The sequence below is a fragment of the Anser brachyrhynchus genome (genome assembly GCF_964034855.1).
Source record: "Anser brachyrhynchus genome assembly, chromosome: 1".
Lineage (NCBI taxonomy): Eukaryota > Metazoa > Chordata > Aves > Anseriformes > Anatidae > Anser > Anser brachyrhynchus.
The window spans coordinates 147,210,894-147,227,239 of record NC_137694.1 but is presented as its reverse complement, the minus strand read 5'-3'; the positions used below and the strand labels follow the sequence as shown (position 1 = coordinate 147,227,239).

Genomic DNA, 16,346 nt, shown 5'->3' with positions numbered 1-16,346 from the left:
CCGCTCTCCCCCTCCGCCCCCCGGCCGCCGCTCCGCCCGTTGGGCGCCGCCCGCCCTCGGCCCCGGCCCCGGCCCCGGCAGGGGGTTACCCTCCTTCCCTGCCTCCCTCATTCCCTCCTTCCCTCCCTCTCGCCTCGCCGCCCTTCCCTCCGTCCCCCCCCGGCGGCCATGGCCGCCCCCCGTGCCGGCCGGCAGCCGGTAAGTCCCCGCCGCGGTGCCCGGGGGGGAGCAGCCCTGACACGCCGCTTCGCGGCCGGAATTTGCCGGGGGGAGAGGGCTGGAAGCGGGCTGAAGGACCTCGGTGGTGGCACAGCTGGCGGCCCCGGGGCTTCCAGGGGCTGCAGCATCGGTCCCCGTTTTGGGCGAGACACACGGGCTTATTTATGCATGGAGCCTGCTGCCGTGCTGCACGCCTGGTGACAGCGCAGAACGGTTCTAGGTATCGCTAAGGGCAGGGGCACTTGGGTTGTTCAGGGGAGGAAGAGTGGTTTCCAGCGGGTCTTGCGTTTTCTGGTGGTGGGCAGGTGAAGTACCTGTCTGGGGTGGTTCTTGGCTTCGTCCCGGTGCTGTGCTGCTGCGCCTCGGGTACGCGGCACAGCCTGTGTGGGAGCTGGAGAAATGGAGAACGGCCCCCGCTCCTTGGAAGTTTTCATTCCTTGGAGCAGCTCTCATCCCGGCTGGTTTCTCGCCCTGGCTCTCCGCGACACAACGTGTGGGGCGACGTGGGAGCGGGGGCCGGACGAGGACCAGGTCTACCCTTGTGCCTGGTGCTGAAAGAATTATTTATCCTGCTATTGTCAGAGCCATCCACCGAGCTCCAGCTAACCTTCAGCAGGGGAATGAAAGGGCTTCTTCGTTCATCTTCCCCCGCTTGGCCAGGACTTGGCTGTTCAGTATAGATTGTTTTACATCCGAGCTCCTGCTTGGAGAGGTGCATTTCACAGATGCTGTCTTTAAGGCATGGATAAACCCTCTGGAGTGGCGGTACGATGTAGTGCGATGCATTAATTTTATGGTAGCTTTCTCTTTCCATGCGTACATATATATAGCGACATTGAGAGTCACTGCTTCATGGGCTGGCTCTTGCAGGAGACCGGAAAGAAGAAAAGCCTAAGAGCCGAAGTTTAAGAAACATTACAAAATGTTTTTGTTGATTAATGTTTGCATGAAGAGTGCGGAGAGAGGCGGTAAACCAGCCAAAGTGAGTGAGAGTGGGGCTTGAGGGTCCACTAGATCTGCTGAGGGACACATGGAGATGGAAGGCTTCACAGAAGAGAAAACTAAAACCAGAGGTGTAAGATAGGTCTGTAATGGAGGCGAGTGATTTAGTCCTAGCTTTATAAGTAACGGAGAGTGACATCAAATTAAGATTTTCTAGTTTAACACACGCTGTGTAATTGTTAAAGCATTTCTTACTGTATTGTGGGAAGGATTTTGTTTTCAGTCCTTTCACAAAAGAAATGCAAAATCACTCGCAGAATGCAGCATGACCTTACCCTGTAAATCTATTTACAATCAGGCTACACAAAGTCTGAGATGCAAGCATTCAGTACTTCCAATTCTTGAAATTTTGACTTCTGGGAAAGTTCTGGCAGCTATTGCTGCCGTACAACAGCACACAATGCTTGCCATTGACTAATTAAAAAGGAGGCGAAAAAAAAGGCCTCGCTGCAGTCAGATGCCTGCAGATAGCAGCTGCCATTCTCACATCCAGGACCAGCATTTCTTTCTCATGCGGACAAGGAAGGTCTGCATCAGGGTGGCTGCGGTCGAGGGCTGTGGCTCTTGTGCAGACTGAATTGCTGCTCTCCGGGAGAGAAACCCAGTGCTACAGCTGCAGCACGCCCAGTTGAGCCAGCACAGCCAGACCAGCATAAATCTTCAGAAGTGACAGCAGTCACGGTGTCAGTGCTAAGTATTTTGCCTTATTGCGGTCATCTCAGAGGGCATCGGCAGATTTCGGTCGCTTTCTTTGTTTTTCTCCTTACCTCCAGCAAAGGAGGAACAGGTACGGCATGTGCTGGATTTTCAGGTTACTCGATCATGTGCTGGTGAAGAGAGGCCTTTGTGGTGTTTGCAAATGCATACGTTGCTGTCTGTGAAATCACCTCCTCATAACTGAAAAATGAGCAAGGTATTTCTGCATTTTTGCTTGTTTGTTCCTAAATACCTTAAAATACAGTCCAGCAGTTCTCTCCAGTAACAGCCTGCACGCTGTGCCTCCTGTTCTCTGCTGAGGGGGCTACAACTTTTTCCTCTACCTGGCCTGGGGGATTTCAGGGCATTCGTGGAGATTCAGTACTGCCTCAAGTCTTTTCAGACAGAAGCTTAGGGCAAAAATGTCACTTTTTTTTTTTTTCTTTAAGGTTCCTTCTAAGATATTTCCATATATACATACATATATATAGAATCAGACATATTATATATGTGTGCATCAAGGAAATACTGTGGCAACCTATGATTTAAGGCAACATAAGCTGTCTTGTGTGTTGAAGTGGGTTAGAAAAAGAAAATTGTAGGTACACCAGAATACCATGTAAAAAGTCATTTGCAAGAGCTGCTGGAAGAATTCTGAGCTCGTGGTGTTTTGGACCAATCCCTAAAAACTGGCTACAGTTTCTGTCATATTGAATAAATTACTTGATAACTTTGAGTTAAATTTGTCAAATGAGTTTTCATTGAAGCGTCTTTTGGCCATTACTTCTTTATTTCCTATGGAATGTTTTTGGAATGTGTTGTTTCATACTTGATTCCTGTGTGTCGCTTTTTGTTTTATAGAATAGGCCAATGTATTAATTCTACATGATTTTAATGTATTTCCTTTCTTATTCTGCATCTTCATAGACTTTTCCTTCTGTATTTTTCTGCCTCCCATATGTTTTTGGTTCCCTTCCTTCTGTGTTATTTTGCCAAGGTTTCCTTTCAGTTCCCTCTACTCATCCCATCAGTTCTCTTCTTCGTGCATGTATCTGAATAGCGAGATATCATCGGTATGCATGCGTGCACCATGCATCTACATTTTAGGTTTTGACCACCCAAAAATGGAAAATAATTTTGAGTAGGAAAAAAACCCCTCCATTTCGAGGCAGTAGTGACATTAATATTTATTGGGTTAAACATAACGATGTTAGGGGAATAGTTGATTATACTGGAGTAGTGCGATTCCCTAGTTTAATGAATGCCCACAGCTGTTTGTTGTAGTGGGGAACACGGGGCACTGAAAGAGCTGTGTCTGGGGTGCCCGTGGGCACGCTGATGTTGTCTTCTGCCTCCACGTGCCGTCCGCCTGTGTGGTGTTACGGGCCCGGCTGGCCGGCATCTACTTCTATTTTCCCTCAAGCTTCAGAGGGTGCTTTTCAGTGGTCTTTGCTGATGATTATTTGCTTGGGTTGCGAGTCTGGTTCTGCAGGAGGCTTATTTAGGAGACTTATATATAGTCCGAGACCCAGTTTTTATTTATTTATTTTTTTAATAAGAGCTTGGGGGGAGGCAGGTCTGCAAATCAGGACCGTAGGCCTTAATGCTGTCATGTTTGCCACGTGGAGAAGGGACGTATAACCGTGCAAGGATACAGTCTTCTATATCGGTGTGGCTGAGGCTTTGGCTTAATGGAACTACACAGTATTTCTTGGAAGTTTAACAGTCTAAATTAAAAGCTTTTACTGGGACATTTTTGGTGAAACTGGTTCCTGGAAAATCAGTTGTCTTAGGACAGCTATGTGAACACTTTAGGAGCAGTTAAAATCCCTAAAAAAGTAAACATTTTGAAATAGAAATAGAATCTGAATCTTTGTTTCTAGCTTTTCTTCAAATTTTACTATTAATATAGTGATTTTTTTGTGTGTGTGCATCCTGCCAGAAATATCCTCATTGTAGGCATTATAATCAAGTCAACTCTGCCCACTTTTTTGGAATGGCTTAAATAGGCTATGCGTCTTACTGCCTGTCTGCAGAAGTGATTTTCATAGACCGTGACTTTTCCTTTTCTGATCCTCCTTCAGCTTGTCAATCTTCTCATTAAAATGTGAACACTAGAGCAAGACGTTTAAGCACGTTCTCATGACGGATATAAGTAATACTCTCCCCTGCTTGAAATTCCTGCAGTTACGTAGCTGGTTATGTACCTTCTCCTGCTGACGTTCTCGTTGTCAGGCCATACAGAGTTGGGGATGCGCGAGGTTTGGGGTGGAGGTGTTGGCGGTGGTTTGTTGGTTTACCAAGTCATTACCTCTGGCTGAAAGAAGTGGGAAGAGTGATCTCGTCATTAAGGTGCTGCAAGTGGGGTGAATGAGCTTCGTGTTCTTGTGGCCTTACTTTATCATCCCAGCTAACAGCTTCGCCCCGTGTACGGAGTGAAGATGACATGGCTGACTTGCCTCCCTCCCCTAGGCCAGGGCTGGAGACAGTCTAAAACTCTGCTGTTGTGTCGGGGAAGTTCTTCTAAGCTCCGGGTGCTGTAATCCGCTTTTACAGCTTACCAGGGCTTTTCTGTCTGGTGTCAAGGTTTCGTCTGAAACGACACAGTACTTGCAATATATTTCTGTATGTTTACGTTTCCAGAAAAACAGTTTTCATTGTCACTCCTGTGTGGTGTCATTAAATTAACTTACGTGTAGTGAAGAAAGATGAAAAATGGTATTTTTAAAATACTGAATTTTAGATGTCTCAGAATATCTTGACAAATGCATCACTACCTGTTGCAAAAATTGTTACTCACTTTCCTGACTGAAATACATATCCATAAGAATTATCTTAGGGAGGAACTCGGAAATACAAATAAATTAACCATCTTAGACTTCTGATATGATTTTTTAAATAGTGATACAGCCATATTGTTGTTATAAACACAGCCATAGTTTTCTAAGCTCAGCACAGAGAAGGCACCTTGTTTTGCATCTTTATTATTTCCCTTTGTCCTCTGTTTCGCAGAAATGTTTGTCAAATTTTCTGATAAACAACCAATATAATAGTGGAATAACTAATTATTTTTTAGTTTCATTCCCGGAAAACGATACATTTGTGCAGAATTGCTAGATTGCAATTAATCTCTTTCTTCCTTTTGAAAATGAAATTTATGGAGGCAATGGCTATGAGGACTCCTGCCATCTGTTTTCCCACCTAGCCAGTACAGCAGGCACAGCTGTAATACTGGTTTTCTCAGTCTACACAATTTTTAATCCTGTCCTCGTGTATTGTGGGTGATGCAGTATTTCTAATGACCTTCAGAAATGGTCAGTAAGGTTGTGGGTTTTGTTGGTTTGCCCATGGAAATTCAAATGGACTTGAATGAAAGTCAAATTTTCCTGCTTTTTTTTTCTTTTTTTTTTTTTTTTTGAGAGTAACAAATGATTAGGCAGTGATTTTGAGGGTAGCCCGGCAGAATTTGGATTTGGGCTAGTGACCGCAGATGAAAGGCCTCCCTTCTACAGTTATGCTGAGCCTCTTGTGCTTTCTTTGGGTGTGGAGACCTAATGGTTTGCTTTAGGAGAGCTTATTTTGGTGGTGACAGAGGTTATTTGAGTGTTAGACTGTGTAAGTGTAGTTGCTCCCTGTCTGTCACTCTGTATGTTCTTGGCTTGTCTTGGACACTTGTCTTTAAATGATTAAGATGCTGCAGTCATCAACATTTCTCTGCCCCTTTTAATAGTAATTTCATTATAGTAGAATACGTTGTGGAATTTCATGTTCAGACATGCTTTGAATGAATGTTTATTTTTTTTCTCTTTAAATCTCACACTTTGCTTACCCATATTTTTCATCATTGTATTAGTCTAAATGGAGTTATCTGGCCATATCGGTCTGAAATCAGAGCTAGTGCACTCAGTTGTCCCAGACGAGAAGCCCTGTGCAAAACAAGAGGGTAACTATTTGCTGCGATGTCCACATCCTTTAGGAACAAGAAGTTTGAAACTTTTGATGCATACCTATTATAAAAGGTGGCACTTTTGAGGGGCTTGTAAGTATTAAATGAAAATGTTTCTGCTGTTGGCTATGTACATGTTCCCAGGAACCGCTAATGGCATGTGGATTGGAAACAGAAGAGACAGAACGGCATGGACCTGTCGCTTTTTACATATTTGATATGGAATGTTTCTTTAAAAACACAGTTTGTGTGTATGAACCAAGATACTTCCTTTTAATCTTACATGCTTTTTATATGGGCAATGCCTTGGCGTTGTGATGCAGGATTCCTAACATTTTAAACTGACTGTGCTCCTCTAGACATTTCTAATAATATATATTAGGGTTCTGGTGTGTAGGTAAGGTATTATTTTATATAAATAATAATTGCCGTTCCAGCTACGCAGAATGTAGTTAACATATGCCTTCCTGTGATTATGGTCCCTTTTTTGAAATCTGCCTACTAAGTCGTTTTAAAATGCTTTTTTCTTCATTTCTAAGAGCAAATCACCTATGACCTATTACTCTGTTTATGGCTTTCAGTTTACATTTTTAGCTGGGCTTATCTGCTTTATTTCATTCATGTTTGTTTGTTTGTTTGTTTGTTTGTTTCTATAACATTGTCTTCATTTTTACACTGCAAATAGCCACCATGTGAAGTAGGTCTGAGTATTTTCTCAAGTCACAGGATAAAGCTGATTTTACTTTTTTTTTTTCCTGGACTTTTGCTTTTCTTGGTTCCTTGTAAATTATAAGGAATGAGTTCTAGCTTGATATCAGAGTTCTTTTGTTGCCCTTACTAATTGCTTTGCAGCTCACTTTGCTAATACATTTTTCAATATTTTATTTTATTTAATAGCAAAATGATGGCTGTCGATCCTTATCCTTGTCTGGTCATGTTGGTTTTGATAGTTTACCTGATCAGCTGGTTAACAAATCCATCAAGCAGGGCTTCTGCTTCAACATTCTTTGTATCGGTAAGTAATGTATGGGGTTTTTAAGGTTTTGGTTGTAAACTATCTATCTCTCTCCTAAGGAAGCGACTGAAATTTAAATTCATTTGCAATATTCATTTTTTTCTTTAATATTAAACATGAGCTATAATTCCACCCTTGCCCCAACTTTGGTCATTTGTATCAATCCTTTGTTTTTATAGTTAGTATTTTCATAAACAATGTGAAGACCCAGAATGTTAAAAATAGAAACCATCCACTTACTGATTTATGGGCAGCTTCTTGGATTCTTTTGAGTAAACTGGGCTACACTCAGTTTTTACCGTAACAGAGTTTTAGATCAGGAAGTCCTAAAATCCAAGGTGGTGATACTGACATATTTCTGTACTTAACCAAGTGCTTGTTCTGGTATTTCACCTGTCTTCATAAAAACCGGATGTTCAACCCTGTGGTTTCACAACTGCTTAGCGTTTTGAATTCAGATGGATATTTGTTTGCACTTTTAAAAAAACTAAAGTGTCGGGGTCATTCTGCTTATTCCTCGTCAGTAGGTAAGTAGTACCTATCCTCTGCCTGTCGGATAAAAATTTAACAAAAGATACTTAGTGCTCATTGTAAAAGAGGGAATGCAGGCAACTGTTCTGTTCAAAGAAATTAGTTGTCAATTTTTTGATAAATTTGTCAAGCTGTTGCAATAACACTTTATATACTTAGCAGGCATTTGATGTGCAAAATTTCTACCTCACCCCTTCTGTTTAACTCTAGGAGAAACTGGAACTGGGAAGTCGACCTTAATAGACAGTCTGTTTAACACCAGTTTTGATGACCCTGTGTCAACTCATTTTCAGCCAAACGTAAGACTTAGAGCTCAGACATACGAACTCCAGGAAAGCAATGTTCGTTTGAAACTAACCGTTGTAAATACCGTGGGCTTTGGTGACCAGATAAACAAAGAAGATAGGTAAGTGTTGTCTTGTTTCCATGGTGAGCAGAAGTCTTGGTCTTCAATTCCAGTGTGAGTTTTCTCCTTGCTTTGTAGTAAATATTTTTCTTAAGTACATTCAAATACTTGGTTAACTGTTTTCTCTGTGCACCAAAGCAGGCATGTTTTTCTTCTTGTCTAGGAAACAGTTTGAGAAATCAGCTGAACTCTGCCCCCTCTTTATGATATATTTTATAAATATGTGTAAATAAAACGTGCAATAATGACTAGAATTTCTTTTGGGGTGGAAGGGAGAAGGCCTACAGGGCTACTATTTAAACAACCAAATAGGCTATGAGGTACGGCACATTATGCAGATTATAGTGTTTTATAAAAATTATTGGAGCGTATTAAAGACGTCAGACTGTAAGGAACGTTACATGGAATCCTGAAGGTGTTTTTATGTTGAACAGCTTAACTAAAAAATATGGAAGTACAATGCTATTTTTTTTCAGAACTTGTTTTTGAGTCTCTGCTTTTATGAATTGAAGATTTTAAAATATTGAACTGCACCTCAGCAAATTTTGTTTCTTTCACCTTATTTGTAATGAATTCTAGCAGTCCTTTGTGCTATATGAGTGCCTAAACAGTGGTTATTATAGGTGAAAGTTAGAGAGCCATGTTATGATTGTCATGAGATCTCTATCCTATGATATGGTAAGGAAAATAGCTACTGCTAGAGACTTGGATGAATGTGATGTAAGTAGATACTAGCATAGATACTGGTGTTGATGTGTGTTATATTGCAGGAAGCTGCCTTTTAACCCTTCTTTATTAATTTTGGATACCACAACTACTTTTGAATTTTGATCACATTTGTTCTGGTTTACAAACTTTTTGTAGCAGCAGAAGTGAGGGCATGCTGCTTGTATGTCCAGCAACGCTTTCTTTTTGAAAGCAGATTACAATCATGTTTTAAATAGGATAAAGTTTACTTAAACTGTACTTATATTGCAAATCAGATTTTCATTCTTCTCTCACATTCCTCCTTTTCAATTTTTGTTTATTAAGAGCTCTCTCATGTACAGTACTTCATCTTCAGAAGATACTGGAAGTCCTATTTCTTGGTACTGGTAATTGCATGTTCTTTCTTTTCTTGTATTGTGTCTAAAGTTTCTTGTACCTTTCCTGTACCTAAGAGTTCTGCAGTTGCACAGCTTGATTGATGAAGTTTATAATACATCACTTGGTAAGATTGATAATAAGCAAAAGTAACTTTACATAGCTTTTTTTTCACTAGTAGTAGCTAGAGAATATAGATAATATATTAGGCACACAATTAATTTTTGAGTAGTCTCTCAGAAATTAGGATCACTCAGTACATTTAATTTTCTGATATATTATATAGATATATAGGCATGCTGTTGAATTGTAAAGTGAAAATCCACAAAAGAATACAAGATGAATTCCTTTCTTAGCCTTGCTCAGTTTAGGAGTAAGTAATATCTGATTGCTAAATTTTATTTTATTTCTTGCAGCTACCAGCCAATAGTGGATTATATAGATGCCCAATTTGAAGCCTATCTCCAGGAGGAACTGAAAATTAAACGTTCTTTATTTAGCTACCATGATACTCGCATCCATGCCTGCCTCTATTTCATCTCACCTACAGGCCATTCCTTAAAAACTCTAGATTTGTTAACCATGAAAAGTCTAGACAGCAAGGTAAGACTTCTGAAGCAGTTGTAAGGATTTGTCATATTTTTTGAATCATCTTGCAGCTTGTAGATGTGTTACCACATCTTAGTTCTATATCTGCGTGTTTGGTTTTAGGGTGTTTTTTTGGTACTGGTGTACCTTAAGTTCCAAACCAATTAGTTCAGCAGACAGTTTGAGGTTCATCACCTAGTTATTTACAAATCAAAAAGACAGAGAGAGACATCCTCTTCAGGACAAGTTTGAAAAAAAGAAACAGCATGGTTTAAAAAAGAAAATAAATTTGTTAATTGTTCTTTTACCAAACTGTTAACATCTTACAGTGATTGGACAGGGTATCATCCATGACTGCTGTAATCTTTCTAATAAAGTTTGGTTTTAGTACACTGTCGAATTTTGGGGCTGCTGAAAATTTGGCATATAAAAAGCTTTACAGCACTGTGAAGAGCTTTATTAAATATAACTGAATAGGCAAATGCCGTGAGCAGAGCACCTTGCCACCCTGATTTTTTTCTACAGTACACTGCATTAATGTTTTAAACTTACATCTTGATTTATTTGGAAAACTTTAAAATAGTATTTTCTAGTGTGTTTACTTGTGCTTTCAAAATTCTTATAATTCTTCCCGCTTGTATGAATTGGATGAAACTAAATATTTAAGCCATCTTAAGAAGTATTATATCATTTGGTAGAAGACAGAAATTATCTATTAACTGTTGAAATGTTATGAAATTGGAAAACTTAAGAGTTTTTTCTGTTCCTATTGCCTTTTCGTTTGTGCTGTAATTTTACTCCGTTTTTACTGTTTGTATATGTGAGCCTTAAGTGTACCTCTTAACCTGAAGACACCTACCAATATACTTAAATGAATCTGCAAGGTACCAACCAATACTAATTTCAAGTATAAGTATTTTATTCATTCTCTGTAGCATAAAGGGACAGTAGATGCCTTAACATTCATGTAAGGTGTTACGTGAAATCCTAATTTAGAATAATAGCATATTGTCTTGATACGGGGAAAAAAAGTGATAATTTATATTTCAGACAGTGTGATGGTCAAAAAAGGCTAAATTTGGTTCTAGCAAACAGGGAAGTTAAGTGCATGGGTAAAATTTAACCTTTATCCTGGTGACTTTGTATGGTCATTTTAGTTAAACAGGGGTCTGCATTGCCATTGAATGAAGTAGTATCAGTTACTTCTTCACGGTGTGCATGCTTAAGTGCTTTCAGCAGCCAGTTCCCTGGATGAAGGAACTGATTTAAACTGAAAGCTAAAGATTTTTGCTTGGTTAGGGAACTGATCAAGCTGAAAAGTGTCTGGCTCCTTGGACAGCTGCACTAATTTTAGTTCTGCCTGGAAGGGAGCAGCTGCAGGCATGGGGAAGATCAGGACTGCTGCTTTAGTTGCAGATGTAGACTTTTTTTTTTTAATGTAGGGTTAAAGTGATTTTTATATTAATGGCTTATAGCTTTCTAGCAAAATTCAGTTTTGTTAGCAGTGGGAGTTGTAACGGTGGAGAAAGCTGGAAGGAGTCACTTGGTGTCCAAGTGAGCAGCAGGCGTAGAAGGGAGCACTGGCGCTTGGGACACATCTGGATGTGGTCCAAATCAAAACCCTTTAAGCCTCCTGTTAGTACAGGTGTGTGCTTTCAATTAATGTTGTTCTTGGATGAAAGTACTGAGATACTAGTAATCAAGAAAACCTTAAGTGCTACAAGCAGAAATAAATCTTTCTTAACAGATTAAGAAAAAATAACCATTTCTGTTGCTTATCTAAAGTCAGAGTAGTACTGCTTTTAAATTTTAATGACAGGTGTGATTTAACATCAATATTGATAGCTGGAATCAGTTTGCGGTGATCCTGCTTTCTTTTGTTACTTGCCTCCACAGCAGTCTTCCTCTGCTTTACTTTGTCCAGCCAGTCTCTCCTAGTTGTGAGTGGTTTGTGCTGAGAAGACAGAGTCAAGGTTAATTTCAGTTCAAGGATTCTCTCCCATCCATTTTTAAAGCTACACAGTGGAAAACCTAAATCGATATACCTTGACTAATTTAGTTGGAGCTCTAAGTTTCTCTTAGGTGTATTAGGTCATTTATACAACCTGAAGTTAATTCAGTCATCAAAAATTAAAAATAAAGCATTTTGATTTTGGATGTTTTACAGCATATGTGCTTAGGCTGCATATGCTGTGCAATTAAGGGCTATCATCAGGTAGTCTTAGAAGTCATACTTTGTTGGTATGCTTTCTTCTTTCTGACATTTTGCTTAAGACATTGAGATGACTTATTTCAAAAACACTGAATCTCAGAATTGGCTCACCTGGATTGAGCTTTTTAATTGTAAATAAGGTATTTGCACTAGAAGAAACTGGGAAGGGAAGAGCCCTAGGGGCATGAAGATAAAATGGGTGAGGATGAGAAACTTCTAGTTTAAGAAAAACAATGTTAGTTTTATTGATACTGATTTTGAGAGATTTTTTTCTGAAATTGAAATACCATTTGTTTTGTGCAGAGTTGGGGGGAGAGCAGAAGATTTGTTTTCCTGAAATATTCCTGAAATATTGACATGCTAGGCCTTACACATATCTGCTCTGCAAGCACTTCTGAGCATAATCGGCTATGTTTCTAGGAGGGTTGTTTGATTTAGTGTTTGTTACTTTTTCCCTCTCCTCTCGACACAGTTCAGTCTTTTTTTGAAGTCTTTCTGTCTTACAGTCTCAGAAAAAAATACTGAATTGGGACTTGAAATTCCATGCTTAGGAATTTCCATTCAGACAGAATAGTCAGAACAATGAAAAGAATGTGTTCGTGTATACTGGGGGGAGTTTCTTCTTTTTTTTTTCTTTTTAAATCTATAATCAAGGGACTATGCACAGCTCTCAAATCTTCTGAAATCTGGAAGGATTGTTTGTATTGTTCCATCAGAATTTTGGACGTTGACTTCAATTCTTTGTATCTTGTTAGGAAAAGTGCGTGTTTTGGAAGTGATGATAGGAAGATAATAGATGCCAAATTATTCTTAAAAATACTGAGTTACTGTCATAACTATTTTAGCAAATAGGGCAATTTACAGCAGTAGGATTGCATGCTGAATTCTGAATAATTACTGTAAAAACTTGTAGGCAAGACTCAGTCATTCCATCTCAGTCATTCCTGCCCTCAGCAGATGCTTGTGAAACTCAGTGCTGTATTAGAGACTAAGGTAAGAGCTATGGGGGACAGGGGCGAGATGAACAGGGTGTTGTACCTGAAATGAATGAGCCCAGGGAAGAGGCTGAAGGGTTGGCAGAGCCTGGCGCTCAGCTTCCTTTTCTGTGTGCATTTAAACTGTCAGCTTTCATATTACACCCAAACTACGTCCCCCAGTGCTATGAACTAAAAAAAATAACTATTTTTAACAGAGATATAAATACTTAATATCATTTCAGTAGTAGGTAGACATTGCTGATCTTATCTTTGAGTACTACACTGTATGAGTTCTCCTTCCTTCTTCTTTTCTCAGAGTCACTTATGAGGAAATAGATTAAATAATATGTTATTATTTTGTTAAGATGATGCCAATGAATACTTTTTTTTAATGGTTTGTGAAGCTTTCCTTGTTATTGTTGAAACTCATCAGATATTGATGGGAAAGTTTAGACTGAGAGGAAAGTTTTGAAGAGTTTATCACCAAACAATTACATTCATAAAAGTTGTCATCTCAAAACTGAAGTCTTACACATTCCGTATAATTTGTGTCATTAACAGGTGAACATTATACCAATTATAAGCAAAGCAGACAGCATTTCGAAAACAGAACTGCAGAAGTTCAAAAACAAACTCATGAGTGAATTAGTTAGCAACGATGTCCAGATATACCAGTTTCCAACTGATGACGAAACCGTTTCTCAAGTTAATACCGTTATGAATGTAAGTAAATGGCAATGACGTTAATATTTCAGTATTAAAGCATCACTCTCTGGTGCTGATTCATGCCCATTCTTCCACGATTATTCTGAGGCTTATGGGTTTGTATTTGCAGCAAGTTGGATTTTTATCTTCTCTCTCCTTAAAAACCTCCTGTGTTTTTGGGCTTCCTTTGCCCTCCCTCATCCCAGTCTTCTTGTCCCTCTGCTGTTGATGCTGCATGTTTAGGAGGCTTTTTCTTTCCTGGCTCAGCAACAGAAAAGAGGATCTCCCTCAGAAATACTTTTCCTAGTTTCTGGATAATTAAAACATAATTACTAACATAAGTGGACAGATTGGATTTGCTCTTTTCCATAGCGAACGTTCTTACATCTGTTACGGAAGATATTAAAGTGCCTCACTTCTCCAGTTTTCTCTGGTCTTTATGATTGCAAATCTTTTTTTTTTTTTTTTTTCTCATTTGCTTTTTACTTTTATCTGTTGCTGTCCTTCCAAATAAGGACAAATTTTCTTTGGGAATTACTAAGTCAGATATCCTTCTGTCTTTTTTACTGCTGTGCTTTCAGATTGTCCCAGTGGTACCTGCCAGGTTAAACTAAGCTTGTAAAGCTAGACTTGAGTATTTTAAGCACTCTTATCTGTATCTGCTGTTCATCTGCATATGTTTGTATCTTATCCCAGCGTGTACTTGATTTTGAAATCATGGAGGAGGAACCGATATGTGGAAGTATTTGGCTCTGCAGCCCCAGCCTCCATGCTTTGTGCCAGGGACTCTGAACATCATTCAGAAACAGAGTCTTCTGTGGGCAGAGGTTGTTTTCTGTTACTTAGGCAATGTCATGCTTTTCTAAAGATTTGTTCCCAGTTAGTGATAAATCTTTATTTGGTCAGTTGTAGTGGGTCAGCACCCAGACAGGCAGCACCCAGTCCTGTATTTCTGGTCACTTGGCAGAGCCCATAGCAGTAACAGCATCTCAGGTCCAGACCTGTGATTGTCTCCAAGCTGATACCGCTGATTCAAGCTCTGGTTGTGTACAAATAAGAGTGGCAGAGACATTTATGTACTGGTGATGCTCTTCCTGATTCAGCCCAGGATGATGTTGGCCTACTTTGCTGTGAGGGCAAACATGCCGGATCAGGTTCCACCTGTTGTCCACCAGGATCCCCATGTCTGTTTCTGTCGAGAGGCTTTCCAGTCAGTCAGCTCTCAACATCTGCTGGAGCATGGGGTTGTTCCTCCTGAGGAGCAGGACTTGGCATTTCCTTTGGTTAAACTTCACCAGGTTCCTGTCAGCCCATTTCTCCAGCCTGACGGGTTCCTCTCAGTGGCAGCACAGCCGTCTGGTCTGTCAGTGGCTTCTCCTGGCTTTGTCATTGTAAATTGACTTTTGAATGAGTGGTTTGCCTAGCAAAGAAGATCCCTTCAAAGTAGGGTTTGGCTCAAAACTGCCTTTCTGCCTTTTTCTGAAACGGTGTTGTGTGTTGTTCCCCCCACCCCCCCAGGTTATTTTTGAAGTGTTTGCTTTTCAGTTCTTACATAAGAACGTGGAGAGACAAGGCCGTGTTGGTGTGACTTTTACAGGGTCACTTGCCATTTGCTGTAGTAGGAAGTACGGAAGAGGTGAAAATTGGAAACAAAATGGTGAAAGCTCGTCAATACCCTTGGGGCATCGTACAAGGTAACTGAATTCTCAAAGGTATTTTTATGTTTTTATTTTTTTATTTTTAAATTATAGAATTCACTAATTTTAAAAGTGGCTATTATTAGCCACTCATGTCATATAGATTGTATTTTGGGTAAACAGTTCAGGGAATTTAGTAATTAATATTTGAGGTTTGCAGTAACTGGTAGTTTCAACACTGATGCATCCCTGGAATCAAGCTGTGAGGTGGTATATGTAAGATTTATGTAGGTTAGTATTGTGGCAGTGCCTCCAGCGCTACCAAATTTTAAAGTTTCATGATTGTCAGAACAGAAGAGCAAAAAAAGAAAGAAATTGATTTTTGTTCAATTCAAATGGGAAGTCAGGACATGTTAGAACATGTTTACTGGTATTTACAGTTAGTGCTTCAATGTCTATATCAGAAATTACAGGGAAGTCTAAGAGGTACAACAAATACAGATACCTTTTCCTGGAAGTATAGCTAGTAAACAAAAGGATCTCAATACTATTTAAAATATATATTGATCATTTATATACTTGTGTATAATAATTAAATTTCCCTCTTGTAACTGATTAGTGGAAAATGAGAACCACTGTGACTTTGTGAAGCTTCGTGAGATGCTTATTTGCACAAATATGGAAGACTTAAGAGAGCAGACTCATGCACGCCATTATGAGCTGTACAGGCGCTGCAGACTGGAAGAGATGGGCTTCAGAGACATTGGCCCTGAGAACAAACCAGTAAGGTAAAGGATTTTCGTGTACAGCACTGGCTTTCAGCTTTCATTCACTTCGCATTTGACTGTATCAATGCAATACAGAACAAGGTTCATACTTGTTCTTCTAAGAGGTTCATACACACAAGGTTCATACAGTTCTTCTAAGAAAGAGAATTTTTATGTATTTATTTTTTAATCAGAGTGAGTACATACATGTTCATTCAGTTATCTTCATGGAGCAGGATATGGGATTATATAAGCATTGCTTTTACAGACGTATGAGCTAGTTGTACTTCTGAAATATGTCTGTTATAAAAAACGTGAGGATTTAATTTTCAGCATGGAGGATGTTCATTTTCCTCAGGTACGTACACCTTATGCCTTTTAAAATATTTTCATTATACATTAGAATGCTGTTTTACTTTTTCTCTTAATGTCTGATTCTGAACAATGGTTTGGTTGGACTCAAAAGGAAGTGAACCAAAAACGTTTGCAAAATCATTGGTTACACCGTTGACTTCCCACATTATCTGCTGTAATAACAAGTGTCTAGCCTTTTCAGGTCAAG

General features: G+C 39.6%; 1 protein-coding gene across 6 annotated transcripts in view; it reads left to right on the top strand.

Moving 5' to 3' along the window:
- The first annotated feature begins 24 nt into the window (after positions 1-24).
- Positions 25-16,346, top strand: part of SEPTIN10 (septin 10) — a 29,454-nt gene continuing 13,132 nt past the window's right edge. For 3 of the 6 annotated variants that reach the window (XM_080583424.1, XM_080583422.1, XM_080583421.1), the window contains exons 1-7: positions 25-198; positions 6,761-6,878; positions 7,620-7,815; positions 9,315-9,501; positions 13,237-13,398; positions 14,978-15,074; positions 15,637-15,805. In XM_080583424.1, coding sequence (XP_080439550.1) covers positions 169-198; positions 6,761-6,878; positions 7,620-7,815; positions 9,315-9,501; positions 13,237-13,398; positions 14,978-15,074; positions 15,637-15,805 — 959 coding nt within the window. In that variant the 5' untranslated portion in view covers positions 25-168. Of the gene's footprint in view, positions 199-1,994; positions 2,135-6,760; positions 6,879-7,619; positions 7,816-8,847; positions 8,910-9,314; positions 9,502-13,236; positions 13,399-14,977; positions 15,075-15,636; positions 15,806-16,346 lie in introns of those variants that run through there. The other 3 variants (XM_080583423.1, XM_080583426.1, XM_080583425.1) reach the window with 3 other exon arrangements.